Source organism: Armigeres subalbatus, chromosome 3, assembly GCF_024139115.2.
Source record: "Armigeres subalbatus isolate Guangzhou_Male chromosome 3, GZ_Asu_2, whole genome shotgun sequence".
Lineage (NCBI taxonomy): Eukaryota > Metazoa > Arthropoda > Insecta > Diptera > Culicidae > Armigeres > Armigeres subalbatus.
In genome coordinates, this window is record NC_085141.1 from 153,554,612 (window position 1) to 153,580,681 (window position 26,070).

At 38.6% G+C, this 26,070-nt stretch overlaps 1 protein-coding gene across 1 annotated transcript in view; it reads right to left on the bottom strand.

Moving 5' to 3' along the window:
• Window positions 1-26,070, bottom strand: part of LOC134227857 (uncharacterized) — a 90,505-nt gene that overhangs the window by 16,034 nt on the left and 48,401 nt on the right. The window contains exons 3-5 of the mRNA XM_062709541.1: window positions 12,734-13,150; window positions 12,512-12,672; window positions 12,145-12,447 (exon numbers count right to left, since the gene is read on the bottom strand). Of these exons, the coding sequence (XP_062565525.1) occupies window positions 12,145-12,447; window positions 12,512-12,672; window positions 12,734-13,150 (881 nt within the window). The remainder of the gene's footprint in view (window positions 1-12,144; window positions 12,448-12,511; window positions 12,673-12,733; window positions 13,151-26,070) is intronic.

The window sequence follows — 26,070 nt, forward strand, 5'->3', positions numbered from 1 at the left end:
GCAGTTAGGCAGACCTCATCCCTCAGTGATAATGTCTTCTTTTCTGCAATACTTTTCTGAAGTGTTTCCTGATTATGATGAGTAGTAGCCACGCTTAATTCTAGCTAGACAGGTACTTTTTTTTATTAAGTGTGATCAAGTTTCTTCTTCTTCTTCTTCTTATTGGCATTACATCCCCACACTGGGACAGAGCCGCCTCGCAGCTTAGTGTTCATTAAGCATTTCCACAGTTCGGGACCGATTTGCTATTTGGGCGTAACTTATTTTGTAAACAAACATTGTTTTTTGAATTCCCTTATCTATCCATCAGATCCATACCGTGGTGTTTTTTATGAAATGCTTGCTTTTCATGCCTTCCAATGTTTGTTTACAAAATAAGTTACGCCCAAATCGCAAATTGGTCCCGAGTTATTAACTGCGAGGTTTCCAAGCCAAGTTACCATTTTTGCATTCGTATATCATGAGGCTAACACGATGATACTTTTATGCCAAGGGAAGTCGAGACAATTTCCAATCCGAAAATTGCCTATACCGGCACCGGAAATCGAACCCAGCCACCCTCAGCATGGTCTTGCTTTGTAGCCGCGCGTCTTACCGCACGGCTAAGGATGGCCATGTGATTTTTTTTATGGCTCACTTTGAAGAACCATGATTAAATTAAAATACCACAAATTATAACGATGGGCTACAAACAATCTAATAATGGCTTCATTCTTGATAATTTTTACTAATAGATAGGAGGTACAACTACAGGTCGGACTCGATTATCCGGAGTATCGATTTTTTTTTCACTCCGGATAATCGAATCCTCCGGATAATCGAATCACTAAAAAAAAATCAAATCTGCAATTAAATGACGAAAAAATTATGTTTTATTGTATTTGCAGTGGTGTAGTCAGAAATTATTTTGGAAAAACCCTTATTAATCCACCTACCGGTATCGGTGACTTTCTGGTATATAATGGAAAATAGTATTTTGCCATAACTGTTGAGTCTATAGTACGATCTGGCCAGTTTTCAATATGAAATGATGAGACAGGATCCTATTCGAATCGAATTTGATGGTTAAGAATAGATGCCAAAAATAACTAGACTAGGCGAACTGTACCGGTTTTGGCCATGTTCCTAATTTGGCCAATTTTGCGAATAACTCCAAAAATAAAGCAATTCGGGAGGGTTTTATTAGTTCTAACAAGAGATAGGGTTACTGCTCCTGGACTTCATCTCATAGCTCCGATATTGGTCTCACGAAAAACAAAGCAATGAAAAGGTATTTTGTTTGTTTATTATTTTTGTGATTTTTTTCAGCAGTGAGCATGCATGTTAGCAAAAAGAAGCGACGAAATTGGTGCGGAATTTCTTTGTTTCGCTATGAGATGAATATATGTACAGTGAGATGGAAAACGGAACAGTTCCCCTAAATCCCTCACGATTCAGCGCTGCTTTTAACTGATCGATTATTTTGGAAAAATATGTATTTTTCAGGGTTGGCCAAAATAGGCACTAAGTTGGCCAAAACCGGTGCACTTCCGCTATTTACGCACTTTTTGTAAAAAAAAATAGTATTTTGGCTATTATTTCTGAACCCAAAGTTTTATCTATTTAGTCAATTTTCAACAAAAAGCTATGAAACTTTTGAGTCAATTGCCCGATCTATACATTTTTTCAATAGGAAACAATATAAAGGATCTCCCAGACCTGAGTGATTTCATCGCCTCAACGGCGAAAACTATAGATAGTGGAATATATAGATGAGGAAGATAAATCCTCTGTCTCCAAACGAACTGTCAAACGTGTCTCCAAACGAGCATGACGTCACTATTTCAATGGAAACGTTAAGGGCTGTGACGTCATATGCGCGTGTGCACGGGCAAAAAAAACGACTCAGTCATGCTTTCGCTCATCTATAGATTCTACTATCTATAGCGAAAACTAGTCGCGCGATTTTATCGTTGGGTCGCTGTAGGCAATGTTCCAGTTACTCTTCCACTCCAACGGCGACAGAATCGCAATCGCCAAGCGTTAGAATCGCGTCGCAATTTTTCGGTCACGTGTGTTAGGGGGGACCTTGATAAGATTTCCCATTAAATGCAACCAGTAGCAAGCAAATTGGATAAGGATAAGTGCCAAAAATGGGCCCCAATTCACCGACCATAGATGATCGGTATATAATACTATGAATCTCCGAGACATCTAAAATATGTTTGTTTTTGGAGCGAACAAATAGCCTTTCGGTACACTTTGTGTCCGAGGGAGACAAAAAGGGGTCTTTTGAATCAAATATTAGGGCAATAATAGAGTTGTTCTACATATTTATTTTATTTGGATGAATCAATTAAACATGTCCACAAACTTCTCACTTCAAGAACTTTTCCGTGGAAGCCTCGCCACCATAGAACGATCCGTTTGGATGCATAACATTGGTTGCAGAATTCGCTCTCAATTTATAATTAACGACGATGGACATAAAGCATAAGGCTTTTTATCATGAAGACATGAAAACAAATTGCTCGTCACCTGATACAAATGAGAGAAACAGGGCAGAGGAATATTTCCCCATTTCCCCATGTTGTGATAAAACGCTTCGTTCTAGTACAATTGCCATAGAGGATCAATTGCAAAACAAGTCAAAATGCTCCATCAGCGGCAATAATGTCCTTTCAATTGGAGTTTTTCTAAAGGAATTTATCTTGCAGAATATCATCCTGTAAGGAATAATCCATTAGTTATGTAAAGCCCTCAGTCCACTGTTTGTCATAATGACAAACATTTGTCAAGTTGATCCGGACATCTACCAAACCGACTAGAAATCGACATGGATATCAGGCTGACTTGACAAATATTTGTCATTATGACAAACAGTGTACTGATATTAATGCAAAAATCGTGAATTTCCACGAGAAAATCTTCAGCAACAAACGTTTCTCGATGGATTTCCAATGATGACAGGTCCTTGCAATCTCTTCTTGGTAACGTGTTTCCGTTTGTTGCTGAAGATTTTCTCTTGGATATTTACGATTTTTGCGTTACGTAATTAATGGATTATTCCTTAAAGGGTGATATTTTGCAAGATAAGTTCCTTTAGAAAGCTACGTTCATATTTCTTCATATAATCCTATTTTGTATGAATATAACAGTAATATAATCATTTGAATTCATGAAGTTGATATACAAGCATATAGTCAAATTTCAATATACAAAACGACCCTTTTTTTAACCCCCTCCCACAGCCTAGATACGTCACATTGTTAAAATAATCATAGTGTATATTATCTTATTGAAAATAAAAATTTAGAATAAAAAAAAAATTTATGAGAAATAATACTCCGGATAATCGAGTCTAAAATTCCGGATAATCGAACCCCGGATAATCGAGTCCCCGGATAATCGAGTCTCCGGATAATCGAGTCCGACCTGTACTATAGATTTAAACTGAATAACGTAGGAAACATGTAGGGGTGATCGGGGCAATATGGGCCACCTAAGAAAATCGTTCCGAAGAGAGCTGAAAAGCTCAAAAAATCATCATTCAAATGTAGTTGACTTATAGTAGGGAGTGTTACCTTTCATATTAAGGCGATGAATGATGTAAAACACGTTTGGAAATTGTCGGAATGCACTTGTACTGATTTTGATGTATGCTCCCGACTATACGGGGCAAAATGAGCCACTATCCAAAATGTTTTTCTGGGAGAGAAAAGTGTGGTAATATTTATGAATATGATATTCCCGAGGATATTCCTACAACCGTTTAGAGTACACCCGATTCTGTTTTTACACGGATTTTTTTTTTACACGGCCGTGTAAAAAAAATCACATACAAAATTTTGTCCAATTGTGTCCCATTGTTTACTATTGAAAATTGGCCAGATCGGACTATGGGATCGGAAGTTATGGCCAAAATACTTTTTTTACGGAATAATCGCGTAAAAAAGTGCCACTCATTTTCCGGGCACTTATCCTCAACCGATTTCCTCGCAACAAGTTGCATTCGACGTAGAATTGTGTCTCATTGTTTACTATTGAAAATTGGCCAGATCGGACTATGGGATCGGAAGTTATGGCCAAAATACTTTTTTTGCGGAATAATCGCGTAAAAAAGTGTGACTCATTTTCCAGGCACTTATCCTCAACCGATTTCCTCGCAACAAGTTGCATTCGACGTAGAATTGTGTCTCATTGTTTACTGTTGAAAATTGGCCAGATCGGACTATGGGATCGAAAGTTATGGCTAAAATACTTTTTTACTGAATAATCGCGTAAAAAAATGTCACTCATTTTTCGGGCACTTATCCTCAACCGATTTCCTCGCAACAAGTTGCATTCGACGTAGAATTGTGTCTCATTGTTTACTATTGAAAATTGGCCAGATCGGACTATGGGATCGGAAGTTATGGCCAAAATACTTTTTTTGCGGAATAATCGCGTAAAAAAGTGTGACTCATTTTCCAGGCACTTATCCTCAACCGATTTTCTCGCAACAAGTTGCATTCGACGTAGAATTGTGTCCCATTGTTTACTATTGAAAATTGGCCAGATCGGACTATGGGATCGGAAGTTATGGCCAAAATACTTTTTTTGCGAAATATCCGCGTAAAAAAGTGTCACTCATTTTCCGGGCACTTATCCTCAACCGATTTCCTCGCAACAAGTTGCATTCGACGTAGAATTGTCTCATTGTTTACTATTGAAAATTGGCCAGATCGGACTATGGGATCGGAAGTTATGGCCAAAATACTTTTTTTGCGGTATAATCGCGTAAAAAAGTGTCACTCATTTTGCGGGCACTTATCCTCAACCGATTTCCTCGCAACAAGTTGCATTCGACGTAGAATTGTGTCTCATTGTTTACTATTGAAAATTGGCCAGATCGAACTATGGGATCGGAAGTTATGGCTAAAATACTTTTTTACTGAATAATCGCGTAAAAAAATGTCACTCATTTTTCGGGCACTTATCCTCAACCGATTTCCTCGCAACAAGTTGCATTCGACGTAGTATTGTGTCTCATTGTTTACTATTGAAAATTGGCCAGATCGGACTATGGGATCGGAAGTTATGGCTAAAATACTTTTTTTTACGGAATAATCGCGTAAAAAAATGTCACTCATTTATCGGGCACTTATCCTCAACCGATTTCCTCGCAACAAGTTGCATTCGACGTAGAATTGTGTCCCATTGTTTACTATTGAAAATTGGCCAGATCGGACTATGGGATCGGAAGTTATGGCCAAAATACTTTTTTTTACGAAATAATATAATATACGATAAAGCAAACTCCATCGAAATTCACCAATCTATCTGCATAATATCGTTATGTAAAAGTGTCCTCTCAATAAACTGAACAGTCCTTAATAGATCTATTGATTGAGATGCATTTTTGACCTGTAATTTAATCAATTTTGTGTCAAAAACTTATTTATTAACTTCAAATCTTCTATTATAATAATTCTGCCTATGCAGCGAAAATTTACATTTTCAAGTGTATTTCCATGTTTGAATTGAATTTTAATACAGTTTTCACTTTAAGGCATATGTGGAGCATTCTCTTGAAGATCATATAACTTTTACGAAATAAAACTTGTCAATAAGCTCAAATTGAGGGTGGCTCATATTGCCCCTACGGCCCCTAATAACTAAAGCAGAAAAAATGATAGGAGAATTAAACATTGTAAGACGATATGACACCTAGAGGTGTGCGCCGGTCCAAAAATCGACGGCGGCGGCGTTTGTCAGAATTTTGGTCGGCGGCGGCGGCGTTTTCGGCGTCACGCCGAAAGCCATTTTAACCGGCGGCGGCGGCGGCGTGAATCGGCGTGGTGTTTTTTTATAAGGTTCTCGAAGATTTTTTTTTCATGTTTTCGGGATATTTTCAAGACATCAACGGGAGCATCTCTTCCAGATTTTTTTTCCCTAAATATTCATTGGAAATAATTTTCCATAGGAACTTCTTTGCAGCTCTTTGTAATTCCCATTGCAGGGGAAAATAATTCAAAATTTGCATGAGAAACTTTTCAGAACTTTCATGAGAAAATGTTCTAAATTTTGTACTCCAGAATACTCATCAAAATATTTTGTCGAATTTACACTGAACATTTTTCGGAGCATCCACGAGAGACTCTAAGGAGTTTTTACGGGAAACTCGCTGGAGTTTTCATCAGAAATTTTCCGCGTGAAATTTTTCAAAATGAGAAAAAAATTTCGATTTCAATGGAAATTGTTAGGAGTTTTCAAATACCGAAAATAATCTCCTCTAGTAATTCTAGAAATAATTTACAAAGAAATCCCTGAAGGAATTTATTAAAATTTCCAAAGAAATTCGTAAAGGAATTTCCGAAGGAACCCCCAAAGGAATTTTCCTAAGAATATCCAGAACAATTCCTTGTGGTGTTTTCTAAAGTTTTCGTAAATAAATTTTCGAATGAATTCTTAAAAATCCCCAAGGATTTCAAAAATATCCAAAGCATTTTCCGAATGTATTCCCAGTGGAGCATAAGTACTAAAACGCTAGAGGCGCTGTAACCATTAAATTTATGTTGCCATTTAAAATTATTTGGCTTCGATAAGCTTAACTTGGCATATGCTGCCTATCATGTTGTATTGTATGATTGGTTGCATCAACAACATCGGTTTGACACAATACTGCCCCCACTTGCATAACAGTCCCATTTGATATTTCGTCACTTTTGAGATAACCCAATGAATAGGGTTCATTTCTTATGTACTTCCATAAATCATAATAAAAACTGCGATTTTGTATGCCATTAGTGAAAAAAATACCAATATTGAAAGTACCTGCATAACAGACCAACTAAGAATTTACATGAACTAATTGCTCAAAACTAAACAATGTTTCGATCAAACTAAATCGCTTTACGGTAATCCAGCGAATGATGAACAATTTAGTGAAATTTCAGAAAGATACGATGATGTTTTAATTAATTAGATTTTTTTAAAGTTTCATATGGAAGATGCGATTTGGAACTTCAATAGCTTCTCAGTTTGCGAAAAAAACGGTATGGGACTAATATGTGAGTGGGGGCAGAATAGATGTTGGTCACATGAACTGGAGCGACATTAGCAGTTTTATATATAGTATACTTTTTCATCATCTGTGTTTCCGAACGAATTTCTAAAGGGATTCCTTAAAACATTTCCGAGGAATCTGATATGAGCCAGCCGTGGGCTGAAAATCTCATTAACAAAGACATTAAAATTTCCGAGGAATGTGCTAAAGGAACTCGTAAAATAATTTACAAAGGAATCGTCAAATGATTTTCTGAAGGAATATCCGTACGAAGTTCTGAAGGAATTCCCGAAGAAAGTCCGGAAACAAATTTCCGGAACAATTCTTGAAAAAGTTTACTTAAGTTCCTCTAAAGAAATTACTAATTAAAATCGATCGAATTTTCGAAGAAATTTTAAAAGAATATCTGCAAAAATCCCCAAAATATTTTATGAAGGATTCCTAAAGGAATTTTTCTATGGAATTCTAGAGGAAGTTCCGAAGGGATTCCTGAGGAGCTGGAGGAAAACTCACTGGCGAAACGGCCTTTTTCCCCTTCCCCTCGCCCAGGAACTCCAGTGAGCTTTCCTCCAGCTAGTGTCAAACAGTACAGTGACCGATTGATTTTTACACAGCGAAAAGCCGCCATTACCAAGCGTGGAAAGCTGGATTGTTTTTACAGTTGAGTAGACACCTTGTTCCACTAAAATTCAGAATTTATAAGTGAAATTTTCACGGAAAATATTCAGTATTTCAACATTTTTTTTTCCGGAAGGATTTTGAATTTCTACGGATGGTTCTTTGTATCGGCCATAAGAAATTCTTCAGAAGTTCCATTGGAAAACATTTAAAACAGGAAAGGGTCATCGACCAAATAACATTTTCGACCAAATAACTTTGGGCTGGATGGACATCGGTCAAATGATGTGCTTGGTCAAACTACATATTCGGCCTTGTGGCTTTCGGCCAAATTACTTTCTGCCAAACGACAAAAAATCTATTTCAGCGAGAAATTCTTTGGAATTTCCACTCACAGTTTTTCTAAGTTTTTACGAAGAGGTTTTCGGAATTTCAACGGTAATTCTCAAGGAAATCATTGGTATTTTTACGTAAAAATTCCCGGAGTTCCAACGTGATTATGTGGGGATCATTCACGGAAAACTCTGCGGACTTCTTCAAGTTTGAATCGGCGTGGAAAAATATAGATCAGCGGCGTGACAAAATTTTATACGGCGGCGCGCCGATGCAAAAATGCCGGCGGCGGCGGCGTGCCAAAAACTGTCGGCGGCGGCGGCGTGGCGCGGCGGCGCACACATCTAATGACACCGTACTGTAAATACGAAAAGATTGACAATAGAAACGTAGACATGGTGGAGATCAATCATAAGACTTCCTAATCCCATCATCAAATTGAAGCTCATTAATTGTCGAATCTTGTTTGGAGGCAATTCCGATGCTGTCGAGGACTATCGTAGCCCACAAAGATAGTATTCGGCGTTTTCTCGAAATGAAGTTCAGAATATGTAGTGGTTAAAACTGTGAGTAGAGAATTTTTGATGATTGCTTGGTGAACGGTTCTAAACTGCGTCCCGCTTTGGCCTTTTAATGCAGTTTTAGAGGCTTACACTAAATAATCTTCCAAATCTAATGCAACATCATAGTTAAAATACGTTTTCATTAGAGTTTCCTACTTCATCATCAATCATTATATTTAGACTGACACTTGCGATTGATGATTAACTAATTAATTTTTTAACGTACTTTTCAAGCTTCGGTTGCCTGATGGGAACATGATCCAAACGCCACTTAATTTAATTACAACTAAAGGTAAAATAATAACAATAACAATAACATAAATAATAACAGACATTTCTCCACAGCCTAAATATTCATCATAAAACTATCCCCAACCTGCCCAAACTCCTTAGGCAGCGATATACTATAAGTATATCCCGCAAAACTTAAAACCCACATGGGTAAAGATGTTGTGAAGCCTTATCCTTAAGTCCCTGTTGTATCATGGACGATATGAATTCCAAATTCACATCGGTGACTTGCCCTCTGGCCCCCCCTTATACATCAATAAAATAAAATAAAAAAATAACTGTATTTAGCTATCCAAATAGTCAGAAGTATATGATGGCTAATGTTGTTCCCTGTTCGCGTGACACTTACTTCTTACATAGCAGCTTACTTCGACATAGCAGCCAAAGTACCGGTACTACAAGTGTCAAACCGATGTAAGCGAAGAAACCAAACATGCACTACAACCTGATACATTACATTATGGCCAATTAAAGCTTGTTGAAGGATAATTTGGCAAACTAATTTAAATGACTACAGCGCCACTAGCGTTCTTGTACTTATGCTTCTACTATCCAAATCGTCCATTCATAATTTTTTACAGTTTTTAATTACAATTTTTCAGAAGTGGCCCATATTCAGCACTGTGCAACATTAGGATGGTTTATGTAGAATTACATAATTTTGAAATCATCCCATGCGGATAAATATCATTGAAGCGTACAAGTAACCAAAGAGGACAATGTTCTCACTGCAGAGGACCATTCAAACGGTTACACTATTCCCCAGGGGATATTACAAGTAATGCCTCCACAGAGTGAGTGATTAGACGGACGGAATGGGAATGTTTTGACGGACGGATGACTAGATGATCGACAGTTACACAGCCACAAAAATGCTTCGAACGGTCGTGTAAACTGTCCTTTTTATCTTGTAAACGAATGTACAGATTTCTGGTTTTATCAGGGATATGATGCCGTTGAACTTGAATAACATCACACGAGCCATTTTTGTGACAACGTATCTCTCGCTCATTTAGGTGTTGTTCCAAAAGAGGCCCGTTTTGTGTAAATGGAACACAACATTGTGTCAATCATTTTAATTAGATGTTACATGGGGAGTTGAGTATAGGTGAGGCGCATACGTACACTTATTGTATGTCCTGTCCATTTTCCAGTGAGAGAGCAAAGCTCAAAAGTAACCGCTAGGGTGGCTCAAATTAGTATGGGAAAAACTTTTTTCAATATTTTTGATGGGCCGCCCTCTTATTCGGTTCTATTTGATGCCCTGTTGCTCTGGACAAATTTTCAGCCAAATCGGTCAACGTTTGGGCGGTGCTAAACACGTTGGAAGTTTATATGCAAAAATGTATGCAGAAACATCCAAAACTAGGAAATTGCAGCTGGATTACACAACTTACGATGAAGAACTATGATACTCATTCAGATATTGGAGAATTTAATACAGTATGTTATGCAGAAAACCGTGAGAAGATTAGAGTTATACCGGCTAAGTTATTAGCATTTCTCTGAAGTGGGGTTTGAGCCAATTTCGTTTCTTTTACCTTTGAAAAGAAATAAATTCACCCCTACAACACTCCAGTAAAATGCGAATATATTTGCGTAATAATCTCTAATCTTCTCGCGGTTTTCAGCATAACATTCTGTATTTAATTCTACAAGAACTGAATGAGTATCATGGTGCTTGATCGTAAATTGTGCCGTCCAACTGCAAATCACTTTTTTGGATGTTTCTGCATACATTTTTGCATATAAACTTCCAACGAGTTTAGCACCGCCTAAACGTTGACCGATTTGGATGAAATTTTGTCCAGAGCATCAGGGCATCAAATAGAACCGAATAAGAGGACGGCCCATCAAAAAATTTGAAAAAGTGTTTTTTGAGCCACCCTAGTAACCCCCTATGTATTACAATCCCCAAACTACCTGGTTCGCCTACACCTATCTGATAGCAGATTTCCGTTACCTTCTATAAAAAGTAGAAGGTTGTGTTAAAGACACGACCGCAAATTGAACGTAAAATTACGTATAATTTGATAGTGAATACGAAATTCAATTTTTTGTTCATTGTTCATTGCGGATGGATACAGCCGAAATGAGGGCAATTTACTGTAAAAGTGAAATTTTAACACTATCTGTCGTAATCGAATTTTCAATAGTTAAATGCATTGAATCAATTGTTTACACTAGTTGTATGAAATCTTAGAGAGTTAATCGAACGATTCATACCAAAATCTCCAGAATCCGTTGAAAACGGCTGAGTTATTGACTCTTTCTTCCTGACCTCTTTTCGTGACGGTCCCAAATTGCACCAGGTAGAGAACATTATGTTACGTGGGTATTTTCGATGGAAAATACCCTAATCCGGGAAGTTACGTGGAGCGCTGTACAGCCGCGTCAAGGCGAAGTCGTTGATGAAGATACCAGTTTGAGGACTTTATAGACGATTTGTCTCAGTTCGGAGAAGACCAATTATAGTCTGGTATGAACGGCAAAAGACGCGAAAGAGGCTTGCTGCCGTTCTACGCATAATTGTCCCATGTACGTAGAAAGTGCCAGCAAACACGGGACAACGTGGGATCGGATGGATGTCAAGTTTTAACACAAGACGGCGGAATATTCGCATCTGGAATAGCTGAGGGAGGATTGTACCAACTCAATCGAAAGAAAGAGGACGAATCATATGTGGTCAGTGATATGATAACGTGGCACAAACGACTAGGACACTTAAATCAAAGGAGTATGAAGAAGCTTCAACAGCTAGCACTTGGAATAGAGTTCAAAAACATCAGTGTGTTGTGTTGCTTACATTCACGTGTAAGATTTCCATGCAGCGAAAGTCAAGCAGAAGAAAAGTTGCACACGGATTTATGCGGACCATTTGAAGTTCCCTCATGAGAAAAGTAATTCATTCTGGCCACAATGGTTGAAGCAATTTAAGATTCAAAGAAGAAAACGGTGAAACCGAAAACAGTTGTGAAACCCAGTTGATGACATTTGAAGAATTCCTTAACCTGTCTGTAACTCAGTAGCATTCATATTTCAATCCAGTTTTTTCATGCTTTTGATAACATGCGTAAATTTAAATTTGGTAGACTAAGGTCAGGGAATCACCAATACGAAACAAACATTTCAAACAAGTAACGGAAAGTAACGGGCTTGGTTGATCCCAAAATCTTCTCCGTGTGAAACAGTACGCTAGCATTGATACATATCTCAATTCTAAGTAAATTTCAAATAATGTAAAATAAAAATTATAGAATAAGATAGCCTACTTCAAAATCTTAGATTATTCCCTATTGTAAAAACACTTACTGTGATTAGGCTGCGAACTGCCATGCTTGTGTTTGTTGTACTTCCGCTTGCCATCCGGGCCGTACTTTTTGTTTCCGCCGACAAAAAGTGGTGCCGCAGTTTCGTCGCCGGACGAAAGAAACGACGGAGCGGCACTGGAGGGTAGCACACCGCAACCCCCGATGGGCGGTGACGAAGCGGTGGAGTTCAAACCGCTCTTTTGGGCGATGCTTTTGCTCAGCGATTTTGCCGAACAGCGAATCATCTTGTTCTGCCACTCCGGTATCCGCATTATCGCCTCGAAGTGTACGCTGTGGGAGACGTCTAAAAAAGGAAGGTGGAATGTTGAAGGGCCAAATCGAAACTTATCGCTGATATGCGGCATTACCTTCGGGAAAACTTAACACTGGGTGGAAGCAGGGATCCAGTAATGCCACCCTGTCCGATGCCGGCATCGTATCAGGTAGGTCTCGTGGCGCAGAAGGATCTTGCCGGCCGGTACACAGCGCACACGGGTGTAACGGCCACGCACAGCCACATTTTACGGTACTGAAAGTTATCATATTAAATGCTCTTGTATGGAACATGGAAAGTTTCAGCAAGCACTTACCTAGGTCGCGCAGCTTTCTTGGAAATTGTATGCAGATTTGCAGTCTGCAGTAATTTCCGCTTTCGGAATCCATTCCGATGGAAGGCTCGCGTTCGACAGGAGCCACCGCTTTGGTCATACGCTCCATTCAGGCCAGAACTACTCATTGCGGCGGAATCGTAACTATCATCCAACGGTTTGTTGTTACCGGGCAGAGTGCCCCGATATCCGTTGACCGATTGCTGCGAGGGAGGTTGACTAGATGACGACGATGCGGCTTCCAGCGTGACCGCCCCTTTGTTGATTTTTATTTTGTTGTGCAGTTCGTTGTGCTGCCGAATGCGATACTCGAGATCGGAAATCTGTGCCAACAGCCAGGTCCATCGGGCCGCGACCGAGGCTCGATCTTTGGCCCATCGCCACGCAGCACGTTTGGCACTGGAAAAGGAGCGGAAGAGAAAAACGGATGTTTAATAAGCGCAAAAATATTATAATAAAGTTTTATCAATCTTGTGTAGAATTTGTGAAATCTAAATGAAAATGCAATACCTAGGTATCATTAAATGCCTTGATTAACAAAAATTCCAATTAATAAGATAAACTGAACATAGATTCCATTAGATTTTCGGATCATTGAGTTTTGACAAAATTCGATTTTGGCAAAACTAGGTAGGGGGAAAGACGGCTTTGGCAGGTTTTGTTCTATTATTGGCAGGGGGGTTTTTGTCGACAGAATCTCATGAAATTTGGCCACAATATTCTTTGATATGCAAAGAATACTTGGGCCAAATTTGAGGCTAGTCAGTCATAAAAAACCCCCCTGCCAATAATAGAACAAAACCTGCCAAAGCCGTCATTCCCCCTATTTATTTTTGAAATAGCTTGCAAATCACTTAGATCTCATAATCCGCGATAAAAAAAATTCTTTAATCGTAAAGCGTAAAAAATCGCTCAGATTGCAAAATCCGCTAAAATAATGTTACAATCTGTCTAGTGTCACATGATGCAAATTATGAGAAAATAGAAACCATTGATTGTGGCACCATAAACGTTCCGAACGTGTTGTCCAAATTGAATGTGATCTGTATATTGCTTTTGCGTGAAGTTGATGCATAGATAGAATTTGAGGCGAAAGTATAAATTTAGTTCTGTTAGGATATGCTCGACATGGAAAATTTATAAAGAATAACTAATAGGAGTCCCATGGAAAAACTGTCAAAACGCACGCAAACGTATCCATTGTGTTGACCCATTAGGCAAAAAGGTTGAGATAGACAAAATTTAGCCTGAATTCTAAAACCCTAACATCTATCTTCTATAAAATAAAAATGAATTGAGATTTCCTTCCTGACTCGCGTACGGGTTGACCTATTTGCAAGATTTTTTCCCTAATCGATTCATTTTAGGATTCGCAAGGTTTGTATATGCATAAAAGATTGATGATTTTAACGGGGAAATTAGCATTAGCATTAGCATTGAGCAATTCGCACAAATTCATAGGTGGTTCAAGCCAAGACTATTGTATGAGAGTAGCATCACTTTCATCCGTTACCATAGATATTGATTTGGGACTAATCAATATCTTTTAGATGGAAGCAATGCACCCTCCAATAGTCGAGATCTGTCCTGGCCACGTCCTTGCGAATGCTGAGGAAGGGGAAGGATGGTTAGTTGGACACCGACTTAAGAAAGATGCAGAGAACTCTACGACCTCTCATAGGTGCCACGGTTTTGGGATTGTGTGGAAGGTTATAACAGTAGGAATCGTTTTGGTAGAACGTGAAACACAGAAAGAACTAAGATAGAAATACAAAGTAGGAAAGGGACGAGCATGGAATTGAACCCACGAACTCCTGCTTATAAGGCAGAAGCGGTAGCCACTAGACCACCAAGCTCGTCTGATGATTTTAACGGGGAAATGTAAAAAAACATTAGAATATATTTTTGGGTCAGCTGTTGAGTAAAACAAAACAAACGCACGGAAATTGATCTAGAGTGCGGTGTTGCAAACAGTTCATTGTGACATTTGCAACACCCTGGCAAAGTTGGGTTCCTTTCGCTAGTTGCTAATAATAATCACGGCATACAAAAAACAAGGCAGGCTCATCACGTGTGTAAACATTCAGTTTGAATGTAAACATGTGACGTCACTGCTATCTTCGCACAAGCTGGACCGAAACGATGCTCTACGGTCGCAGCATGCTTACTTTTGTACTCCGACATGTGGCGATAAAATATGCGTCACATTCGAAGTGTCATTTTTCTAACGAGCCTACCTTGTTTTCTGTATACCGTGATAATAATCATAAGGACTGTTCATTAAAGTAAGTGGACACCTTTTTATGAATGGTTTAAGGTTAAAACTTAACGAAAAATTCGTAATTTTCGCTCTGTTTGTAAAGAAATTATTTACTTTTGCAGTACACCTAAAAAATTAGGAAAAAACTTAGAAATTCCGCACGATAGATCGGATCAGTTTATCAACTCGCAGATTAATTCTGCACAAATGGTATAGTGCATTTTGATGGACGACGAGATATACGTCAAATTGGACACCGGTACACTTCCAGGGCCACATTTTTCAACGCTGAACAGAGGACAGATGTGCCTGATGACGTGCGATATATCCGAACCAAAAAAATGGGGAAAATATTTTGGTATGGCAAGCAATTTGCTCCTGTGACTCCGTATTTCACAAACAACGGTGAAAATTGAAGAAAATAATGTATCAAAAAACGACTTCTAACCATCTACCGAAAGCATGCGGATCCTCTATTGTTTTGGCCGGATCTGGCATCGGCTCACTATGTTTCTGCTACGTTGGAGATGCTGAAGAAGAAAAAAGTCGATTTTGTCGAAAAATGCCTAATTCCACCAAACTGCCCTGAACTGCATCCTATCGAAAAATACTGGGCAATAGTTACGCGGCATCATAAGGTAGATGGGAGAGAAACAAGCTCTGTTGACTGCTTCAAGAAAATTTGCTCTGCGGCACAATGAAAAGTTACGGAAGAAGTTGTGCAGAATCTAATGGGAACTGTCAAGAGAAAAGTCCGAGCATTCTTCAGAAAAGAGAAGTAAATATTCAAAATCACGTGAATTCATTCATATGTATGTTGGTTGTCATTTATATCAAGCAACCTTATGAATTTGTTTCAAAATAAACATGTTCCTTTAAAAAGGTGTCCACTTTCTTTAATGAACAGTCCTTATTTTAAAAATACCGGAACTAGGTATCGGACTTTTTTTTTTTGTTCTTACTCATGTTGTGGGTTTTCGACGGTTTTTAAAATATGCATTTTTTTTCTACTTGTCATTATCTGTTAGGATGAATTTTGATAGTTTTTATACTTACAAAAAAAAAACTAGAACCAACTTCTCCGACAACCGCCGGCTGTAGATTGATAATTCGGAGCCCCTGGAGTTGACCAACTACCAGGAGAGCTGTTTAAACACGGTGGTGAGGCATTGTCTAGAGCGCTGCACTGGATAATTACCAAGGTTTGGGAGGATGAGGTTCTGCCCCAGGAGTGGATGGAAGGTGTCGTGTGTCCCATTTTCAAAAAGGGCGATAAGCTGGATTGTAGCAACAACCGCGTAATCACATTGCTGAACGCCGTCTACAAGGTACTCCCCCAAATTTTATGCCGCCGACTAACACCAATTGCAAGAGAGTTCGTGGGGCAGTACCAGGCGGGATTTATGGGTAAACGCTATACCACAGCTCAGGTGTTCTCCGTACGTCAGGTATTGCAGAGATGCCGCGAATACAACGTGCCCACACATCATCTATTCATCGACTTCAAAGGCGCATATGATACAATCGACCGGGACCAGCTATGGCAGCTAATACACGAAGAACGTATTTCCGGATAAACTGATACGGTTGATCAAGGCGACGAGGGATCGGGTGATGTGCGTAGTTCGAGTTTCAGGGCATTCTCGAGTCCTTTCGAAACGCGCAGAGGGTTACGGCACGGTGACTGTCTTTCGTGTCTGCTATTCAACATCGCTTTGGAAGGGGTTATACGAAGGGCAGTGATCGACACAAGTGGTACGATTTTCACAAAGTCCGTCCAGTAAATGGCACATAACTTTGAGAGGATGGAAGAAGCCTACATCAGCCTGAAAAACGAAGCCAGATGGATTGAACTAGTCATCAACACGTCAAAGACGAAGTACATGATAGGAAGAGGCTCAAGGGAGGACAATGTAAGCCACCCACCACGAGTTTGTATTGGTGGTGACGAAATCGAGGTGGTTGAAGAATTCGTGTACTTGGGCTCACTGGTGACCTCCGAACTAGCAGAGAAATTCGGAGACGCATCATGGCAGGAAATCGTACGTACTTTGATCTCCGCAAAACGCTCCGATCGAATAGAGTTCGCCGCCTCACCAAACTGACAATCTACTAAACGCTCATTAGACCGGTAGTCTTCTACGGACACTAGACCTGGACGATGCTCTAGGAGGACCAACGCGCACTATTTTCGAAATGAAAGTGCTGCGTACCATCTATGGTGGAGTGCAAATGGCGGACGGTACGTGGGGAGGCGAAGGGAACACGAGTTGCATCAGCTGTTGGGAGAACCATCCATCGTTCACACCGCAAAAATCGAAGGCTGCGGTGGGCTGGGCACGTAGCCAGAATGTAGGACAGTAATCCGGTGAGAATAATTCTCGACAACGATCCGACGGGCACAAGAAGGCAAGATGGATCGATCAGGTGGAGGACGATTTGCGGACCCTTCGCAGACTGCGTGGTTGGCGACGTGCAGCCATGGACCACTCCGGCCTTAGTCTGGTAATAAATAAATAAATCAAGTTATACTCTCTCGCAATCAATGGCAATATTGATGTTGAAAACATGGTACAGGTAGCTGTCTTCATAAGGGGAGTTAATGATAATCTTCAAATTACAGAGGAATTGGCAGCTTTGATCCCAAATGAATGGAACGACTACCGGAAAAGCCCTGAGAGGAGCTGTTAAGACCTGTATGAAGAGGCTTGGACACTCCTCTAAAAACTTAAGTGGCCTTACAACTGATGGAGCCGGTTTTGGCATTGATGGGAAAGAACATTGGCATTGTGACACACTTTGTGGCACAGTGGTATAGTGACAATGTCATTTATTTGACACAGGTCCGGTTGATTGCGCCTTTTGTTCGTATTAGCAGTCTTCGAAACGAAATGGCTACATATTTTTACAAGATAAAGAAAACCCAATGCCTGAACTGAATGATCCTGAATGGGCGAACGACTTAGCTCTTCTGCTAGATATCACCAAACATCGCAATGACTTGAACATAAAGGCGCAAGGCATGGATCAACACATTGAACTTTTATTATCCAACAATGAAGCTTTCGAGGCGAAATGAAAAGTACATTTCAAATACTGGTACAGTACAAGTACTGATACATTTCCCTCATCTTGTTTATTTATTTATTTGAATTATCTTCGAATCCTGTTTGCGAAAACAATATGCGTTGATAATTCAAGGGTAGGCAACAATTTCATGTCTCTCATTTAAAGTTGGATTGAATTGAAATTTTCAACCAAAAGGCCTGTTACGTAGAAAGAAATGATTTTTTGAACGCATTTCAAGAGTGTTTAGTTTTGCCTAAGGATTTTTTTTGCCATTCTGGAAGAAATGAGAAAAAACTCAATGTTTGAACATTTTGAAAATATATTAAAATTGCCGATTATTTTTTGGCCCGTCAGCAGATGTAAATTCTGGAAATTGACCCCTGGCTTCAGTGGCGCGGCTCCTCCATTTTGGAAATAACACTTTGGTCCTAAACACCGGATTCTGTTTTGTGCCAAGCTTGTCTCCGTTAGCACGCCAGTTACCGACAATGAATTCAACATCAGTCAAAACCGTATTTTAGAAATCTGGAGGAGGTTCATAAACTACCGAACGTGCCCACGTTCCGCATTAACATAACTAATTTCTTACAACTCCTCTCAATTTCAAAACAAATAAAACTTAACTACAAACAACAACGACATTTCATCTGAATAGCTAAAGGTGCCCTTGAAGAGCATGAACAAAAGGAACAAGGAAAAGAAACGGCAACGAGAAACAACGAAACAAGAAAATTTTGATTGAGCAACGATGAGTTTGTGTATAAAACAGTTAATATTATTTAGTTGAAACATAAGAGACCAGATACTATATCGTCGGATTTATAAGATTACCGAGTGTGCCGAACGCTGAATAAAGTATTTACAGAATAATCAATTATATAAAAAAAAACAGGATCGAGCTTCTTTGCCGTTCAACATTAAGTAAATAATCCCATGTATACATTAGGGTGGCTCAAATTAGTATGAGAAAAACTTTTTTCAATTTTTTTGATGGGCCGCCCTCTTATTCGGTTCTATTTGATGCCCTGATGCTCTGGACAAAATTTCAGCCAAATCGGTCAACGTTTGGGCGGTGCTAAACTCATTGGAAGTTCATATGCAAAAATGTATGCAGAAACATCCAAAAACAGTGAAATGCAGTTGGACGGCACAACTTAGGAAGAAGAACTATGATACTCATCCAGATCTTGAAGAATTTAATACAGAATGTTATGCACAAATCCGCGAGAAGATTAGAGTTTGCTCGGCTAAGTTATTAGCATTTCTCTGTAGTGGGGTCTGAGCAAATTTCGTTTCTTTTACCTTTGAAAAGAAATAAATTCACCCCTACAACACTCCAGTAAAATGCTAATATCTTTGCCTAATAAACTCTAATCTTCTCGCGGTTTTCAGCATTACATTCTACAAGAACTGAATGAGTATCATTGTTCTTGATCGCAAATTGTACCGTCCAACTGCAAATCACTGTTTTTGGATGTTTCTGCATACATTTTTCCATATAAACTTCCGACGAGTTTAGCACTGCCCAAACGTTGACCAATTTGGCTGAAATTTTGTCCAGAGCATCAGGGCATCAAATAGAACCGAATAAGAGGGCGGCCCATCAAAATTTTTGAAAAAGTGCTTTTTGAGCCACCCTAGTATACATAGTATAGTGCCAAACAATAACACTCTTTTAGAAAAGGAATTGGTTTGTTACCAGCCCTATACTGCCCATGATCGCATATTATTGTAACAAACGCATTTTGGTTAATTTTGTAAAAATTCTGTGAATCATTCAGGAAGCTCAATTTACTGCATCTAATCCCACAACAGTAAAATAGGTTTTACCATCTTGCTTATCTATGGTAAGCTGAAAAGGAATGAGATTGTGGGGAGGATTGACAAACGATTTACAAAATCAACCAAAATGCAAATGTTACAAATATGCGATCATGGGCAGTATAAGCATGTATCATTAAAGATGAAGCATCATCAGCCTTTGTCGCGCAATTGTAATATACTATCATATGGCTCTAATCCTCGAATCTCACATCCACGCAACAAAATACTTATGAGTAACAGACACTATAAATTATTTCCAGACTCATGAATACGGCTACAACTGTTTCGGCCAGAATGCTCGTACTAAATAAACCACGAAAACAACCCATCGCAAACGCCAGCATTTAAAAAGTGGATAGCTATAAATTGCATGATTCTCTAATCCAAATTAACAGAAGAGAAAACCGATAGACTCTCTTCACTCATACTCTCTACTCTTCGTAAAAAACTTTAGCATTCTAATTAGAAGGTTTGCCTACTCTTCAAATCATTGTATTTGCATACGAATACTGATCCACCAGAAACACGGTTGTGAGCGGCATACCGATACTAATGAAAACTGTTTTCACTCTCTCACTCCTTTACATAAATTGATATAGAGCTAAAAGGTTCATTCAATCTGGGCGAACAATCCCATTCAAGTTTCTAGTGGGACAAGTGAATAAATAATTATAAGAGGGCGCCGACAAACGAAACATGCTGTCCGGAAGTTAAACTTGTCCATCGTTGGAAATTTTAATTGTTGAATATTTCTTCTTCTTCCTATTGGCATTACATCCCTTATTGGGACATGAGCGCCGCGCAGCATAGTGTTCATTAAGCACTTCAACAGTTATAAACTGCGAGGTTTTCCATTTTTGAATTTGTATTTGTATGACGTCCACTAGTTTTTGGGATTTCTAGATCCCCTATCCCCGCTCAGTCACGATTTGTTGTGTACCTTATGCATGTACTGTCACAAATTCATAAACCCACATCCCCCAACCGCAAGGGCCCCATGTTGAATGTATTTTTGCCTTTCTCGTACAACAAAGTTGTACCAGAAGGCTATAATTTCACTCCAAAAGCCAAATTTTGATAGAAGGCTCGGAGACCCATAGTGTTATATACCAATCGACTCAGCTCGAAAAACTGAGCACATGTCTGACTGTGTGTGTGTGTGTGTGTAGCCCCGGGAATTTTTTATTGTTAAACACGTTTCATATAGAAGGACTTGACCAATTCGAGTGCAACTTGTTTCATTCGACGGAGAAACTTTCCTAGTTGGACACTATTGTTTTTGTTTGCTAATAACTCATTCGATTTGAATAATATTTCTATTTTTCTTTTAACAAATACGCTGTTTACATGCACACTTTAAGTCATTAATCAATTTAGCCATGACGCAATCCATTACTCTCATAATAATTGCTTAAAAATTAGTCAATTATTGAGTAATTTATAAGCAGCGTGATAGAGTTGCATCAAATATTTTAACCGCCAAGATGTAGGCAATTAGCACAGCATTTACAACATTAATTCGAATCCAACATATCGAATCGAGAAAGGCATAATCACCACTTGGGGATAAATTTGGGTTTTTTAACTTAATGTCTGTTTAATTCGGAAATTATACAAAAAGGACAGACTAAACTAACTTACTCCAAAAGAAACGGTAATCATTAGACCATCATTTCTATTGGAAAAGTCAAAACCCTAAATAGTAAAAGCGGGGAAACTGTGCCTTAGTTTTGCCTTTATTGCATACTAAGTATACGTAAAGGCTATATGATCACTCCAAAACCAAAACAGAAACAGATATCAACGCAAAATTTTAATACTGTTACTTTTAATACTTTGATGTTTTGAATAGTAAATCAGAAATAACATCATGGTTTATAATTAATTGGATTCTTGCATTACTTACAGCCTAGTCAAACTACAAAATTTAAATATGTGAACTTTGATTTAAAAACTCTATAGATTGATAACTATAGTGTTTTTATATCAAAGTTCACATATTTAAATTTCACTGAAAATAAAGTATATGACGTTTCATGAAGGGTTTCGAGGCCTGCAATGGTGAAACCAAAGTAGGAAGCCACCCCTAGTAATAATTCTACACATTCGAACTGACATCGATACGAGGTTCTAAGAAGGGGGTCGTACACATATTATAAGCTCCTCCCGTCCCAGGTATAGCCACCCGATTCAGTTCTTTAACATGACACACGCTTAAAATCAATAACACAAAGATGTGTTTGCTTCACACAAAACGGACCTAATGCAGAACAACACCTAGATGAGCGACAGTTACACATGTACAAAAATGCCTCGTACGGTCGTGATAACGGTCCTTTTTAACATGTAAACGTTTGTACAGATTCCTTGATTCATGAGGAACCAAATACTGTTGAAAATATTGAAACCCAAGCTTCAATAAAACCACACGAGCTATTTGTGTGGCTGTGTAACTGTCGCTCATCTAGGTGTTGTTCTGCATTAGGTCCGTTTTGTGTGAAGCAAACACATCTTTGTGTTATTGATTTTAAGCGTGCAGCTTGCGAAAAAAAAAGTCTCTCACGGCATGCTACATATCGTATATATATACAAAGATGATAAGGAGAGACTTTTTCATTCTCTTTTGGATTCAATCCCTGGTCGAAAGGTTATATACGCTCATCAAGCCAACGAGCCCAGAGAAATATAGCTCATCATCAGGTCAAGAGAAAATTGGAGAAAACATGTGCTGTTTGGCATTATTTGACTTGCACATAAATCACTTGATCAAAACATTTTATTTTCAAAAAAAAAATTATTATCTTGAAAAAACCGATTTTTTCCGAAATTTCTCCAATGCATTGAAATAATTGCAAATAAATGTAAATTCATATGAATAATAATTTTTCTTTTCGCTCACGTGCTACAGGCGAATTCGAGTACGCTTATGTGGTAGAATGCGCAGAGGGTTTATACAGTTTTCAAGCAGTTATTGAAGATGAATTCCAAGATAGTGCGACGGAGGCACTGCAAGAAATATGCAATTATGTCAGAAAAATCGGGTCTACTACGAAAGGCCGAATCACAAAAGGGCGGATCACGAATGGCCGAATCACAAAAGGCCGAATCACAAAAGGCCGAATGAAATCGGCAGACCAACAAAGTGGACCGGAGCTCCGGTCCACTTTGTTGGTCTGCCGATTTAATTCAAACTTTTTTTATTTAAGTACTTAATATAATTTAGAATATTCGGATTATTTTGTGATTTCTCACCAAAGTCTTGTGAAGGCAGTTTCTCTTAAATTGGGAGAAAATGAAAAACATTTAAGAACACCGCGTTACCGTAAGTTATACAGCTTTTAGTTAAAAGCATAATAATTTGAAATTTTGATTTTGTTTAGCTTCTGATATCGCAATTAGATCATGAGTAGTGCGCATCATCAGCACAACCATGCGTCATGAAGCGCACAACTCCTAAATTAATGCAAATCGGCAATTCGATTTTGTGAGCCATGAATCCGGTGGAATACTACTGATAATGATTACTACATCACCAAAGGAAGAAAAAAGAGAGCCCTTGGATTACTCCGTTACTTTAAAGTGCTAATATTTATACGTATACAGTGTTCAGTTATGTTCATCCTTTCATTACTGCAATGAAGATTGATCTATTATGGAATATAATAAGGATTCAAATTGACTCTGTAAGCACCGTCATACAACTTCTTTCAATTGAAAGATTGAGCTTCGACGTTGAACTGACTCAACTGAATAAGATTGATTAGATCGCTGCTAGTAGTTGCAAAACACGTGGCCAAGTTTTTCTTAATGGGGCACCATAAGAAAAGTAAACATAAATTTGTGAGTATTCTAAGTTCTCTTGGTTGAAAGATTGTAGCTTTTGTAATGATTCGGCCTTTCGTGGTTCGGCCTTTTGTGGTATGCTAGAACATTTTCGGCCTTTTGTGATTCGGCCTTTTGTACTGATCCCGAAAAATCATATACAAGCACTAACTGGATGAAAGCCCATTCGAAATAAAACAAAATTTTCTTTCATTTTGCGAATGTTTCAATTCTGAAAAAATTGATGAAACGCGAAAAGCGTACTCACTACCTATATGCTTATATAACTTTTGCATTACATTTTATAACATGTGCAAAAAATCATTACAAATTACTAGGTGGATTGATCTGGGATTATTCATTACTACTATAAAATGTAAAATTATGTGCTTATTTTGGTCTCCGTATTTTGATTAAATACAGTTTGTCGTTCTAAGAAGTTGAAAATCGAATTCGTGGAGGACCTACGCTACCCAGGGTCTTTGAAAGATAAGTGCTTTAATAATGTGCATTCAACAATAACTCACTAATAATAGTATTCGATAGTGGTCCGACTGGTACATAAGAATAAAGCACAGATGAATCAAATGGGTCAATCATCTGATTTACCATTCGTAGAAATGGCATGGCTAGGAGGGCGTCACGTCGTGCAACTTGTACCAACTGAGCTGAACGGAGAGAACTTTCACGTACGGTGTAGACCACAGGCCTTGGTCTTATAATAAATAAGAACTGCGAAGCGCTTGTACCTGTCCTCTACTATAATGCAATTCACAAAAAGGTACGTTATTTTTCATATACATATCGTTACAGGTGGATGTCTAATCAATCAATATCAAATCAATTATTTATCAAACTACCTATTATTTTCATATTATTTACCGTAGACGGAAGAGTTGAATAACAGCGGCTTATTCGCTCAACGTATTTTTTTCTTCAATTTTCTCGACATCTGGACTATTTGTGTCTGCTACAAACAATACTAAATCAATCCAACTTATTATTTATAACCTTGCTTTCCAAAATTGTTTGTTTTTCTCATTGCCCTTAGACGGCAATAAACAATTATTAGAAAATTCTGCATATCACTGGCACCTTCAATAATGCGACGCATGATTATGTATGCATTTACATGAATGTTAAGTGGTTTGATCGCCGCGAAATAGACCGCTCTGGCTGCTGTAGTACACCATCACTCGACTGAGAACACATGAGATACTTCGTGACACATTGATAGCGTGTGACGATGCAACGTTGCCACGTCGTATCCCTCTCGCACTGTATACAAATAAAGAACGGCCGAACTGCGTTCACAGATTGCACTATGACTGACGAGTGACGACTACAACTGATCATTCTGCAAGCCGTATACAGTAAACACATGATACGGAACGTAATGAACGGCACACAACAAACGATGAACGTACAGCATATGACCGTTCTCCACCCCCTCAAAACGTGGTGGTGTGATTTGTTGGTAGCCTAGTGGATGATTATGATATGAACAGTTTGATTCGGCACAGCAGAGACCAAACAGTGAATTCAATTCAATGTGTTCTATTTTGTTTTGCTTTTTTTTTTGATAGGGTATATTTTAGTGATGAATTTTTGACAGACGTTTCTTGTAGTGACTACAACAGCACAAGAAGTAATAGACGCTGTTCAGCGAGGTCAACAGCGAGGTTTGTTTGATGAGAAGTGCCAGCGGGTGATGGACGAGAACAATATACTGAGAGGAGTCTGGTAGCTGGTACTCGACTCAGCACAGAACGGTAGAGTGTAGCAAAGGTAGCAGGAAGATGATGGGTCGAATCGAAACTATATGCGAAATTTTTAGGAGACAAATGCCAGTGCGTGACGAGAGGAAATTTGCCGACAAACGAAATTGTGAAGATTTGAGAGACTTCGAAGATTTGTAGAATGGTGGTAATCCTATACTGCCGTTATACGCATAGTTGTCCCATGTTACCATTGATAAAAAAATCTCAAACTCGAGTCAATTTGTACCACTGCAAAAATAAAGTTGTTGTTTGATGATAATAGAGACTGCAAACCGTTTAAATAAGTAGTGATTCGTTTTATGTCCTGGAAAAGTGCTGCCTAGGCTCATAACATCTCAAAAATATTTGTAAAATTCTCAGATCCAATCGATTCTGACATTAGTGGGACAAATTGACTCAAGTCTGGATTTCTTCATCAAAGGTAACATGGGACAATTATGCGTAGAACGGCAGTCTATGTAAAAGTCAAAAATAAATAAATCACAAATCTCGTTTGCTACTCCTCTAAATCTTTATGGTTTTGGCTGAAATTCGATCTGGAGACTTCGTTAATGTTACTTATT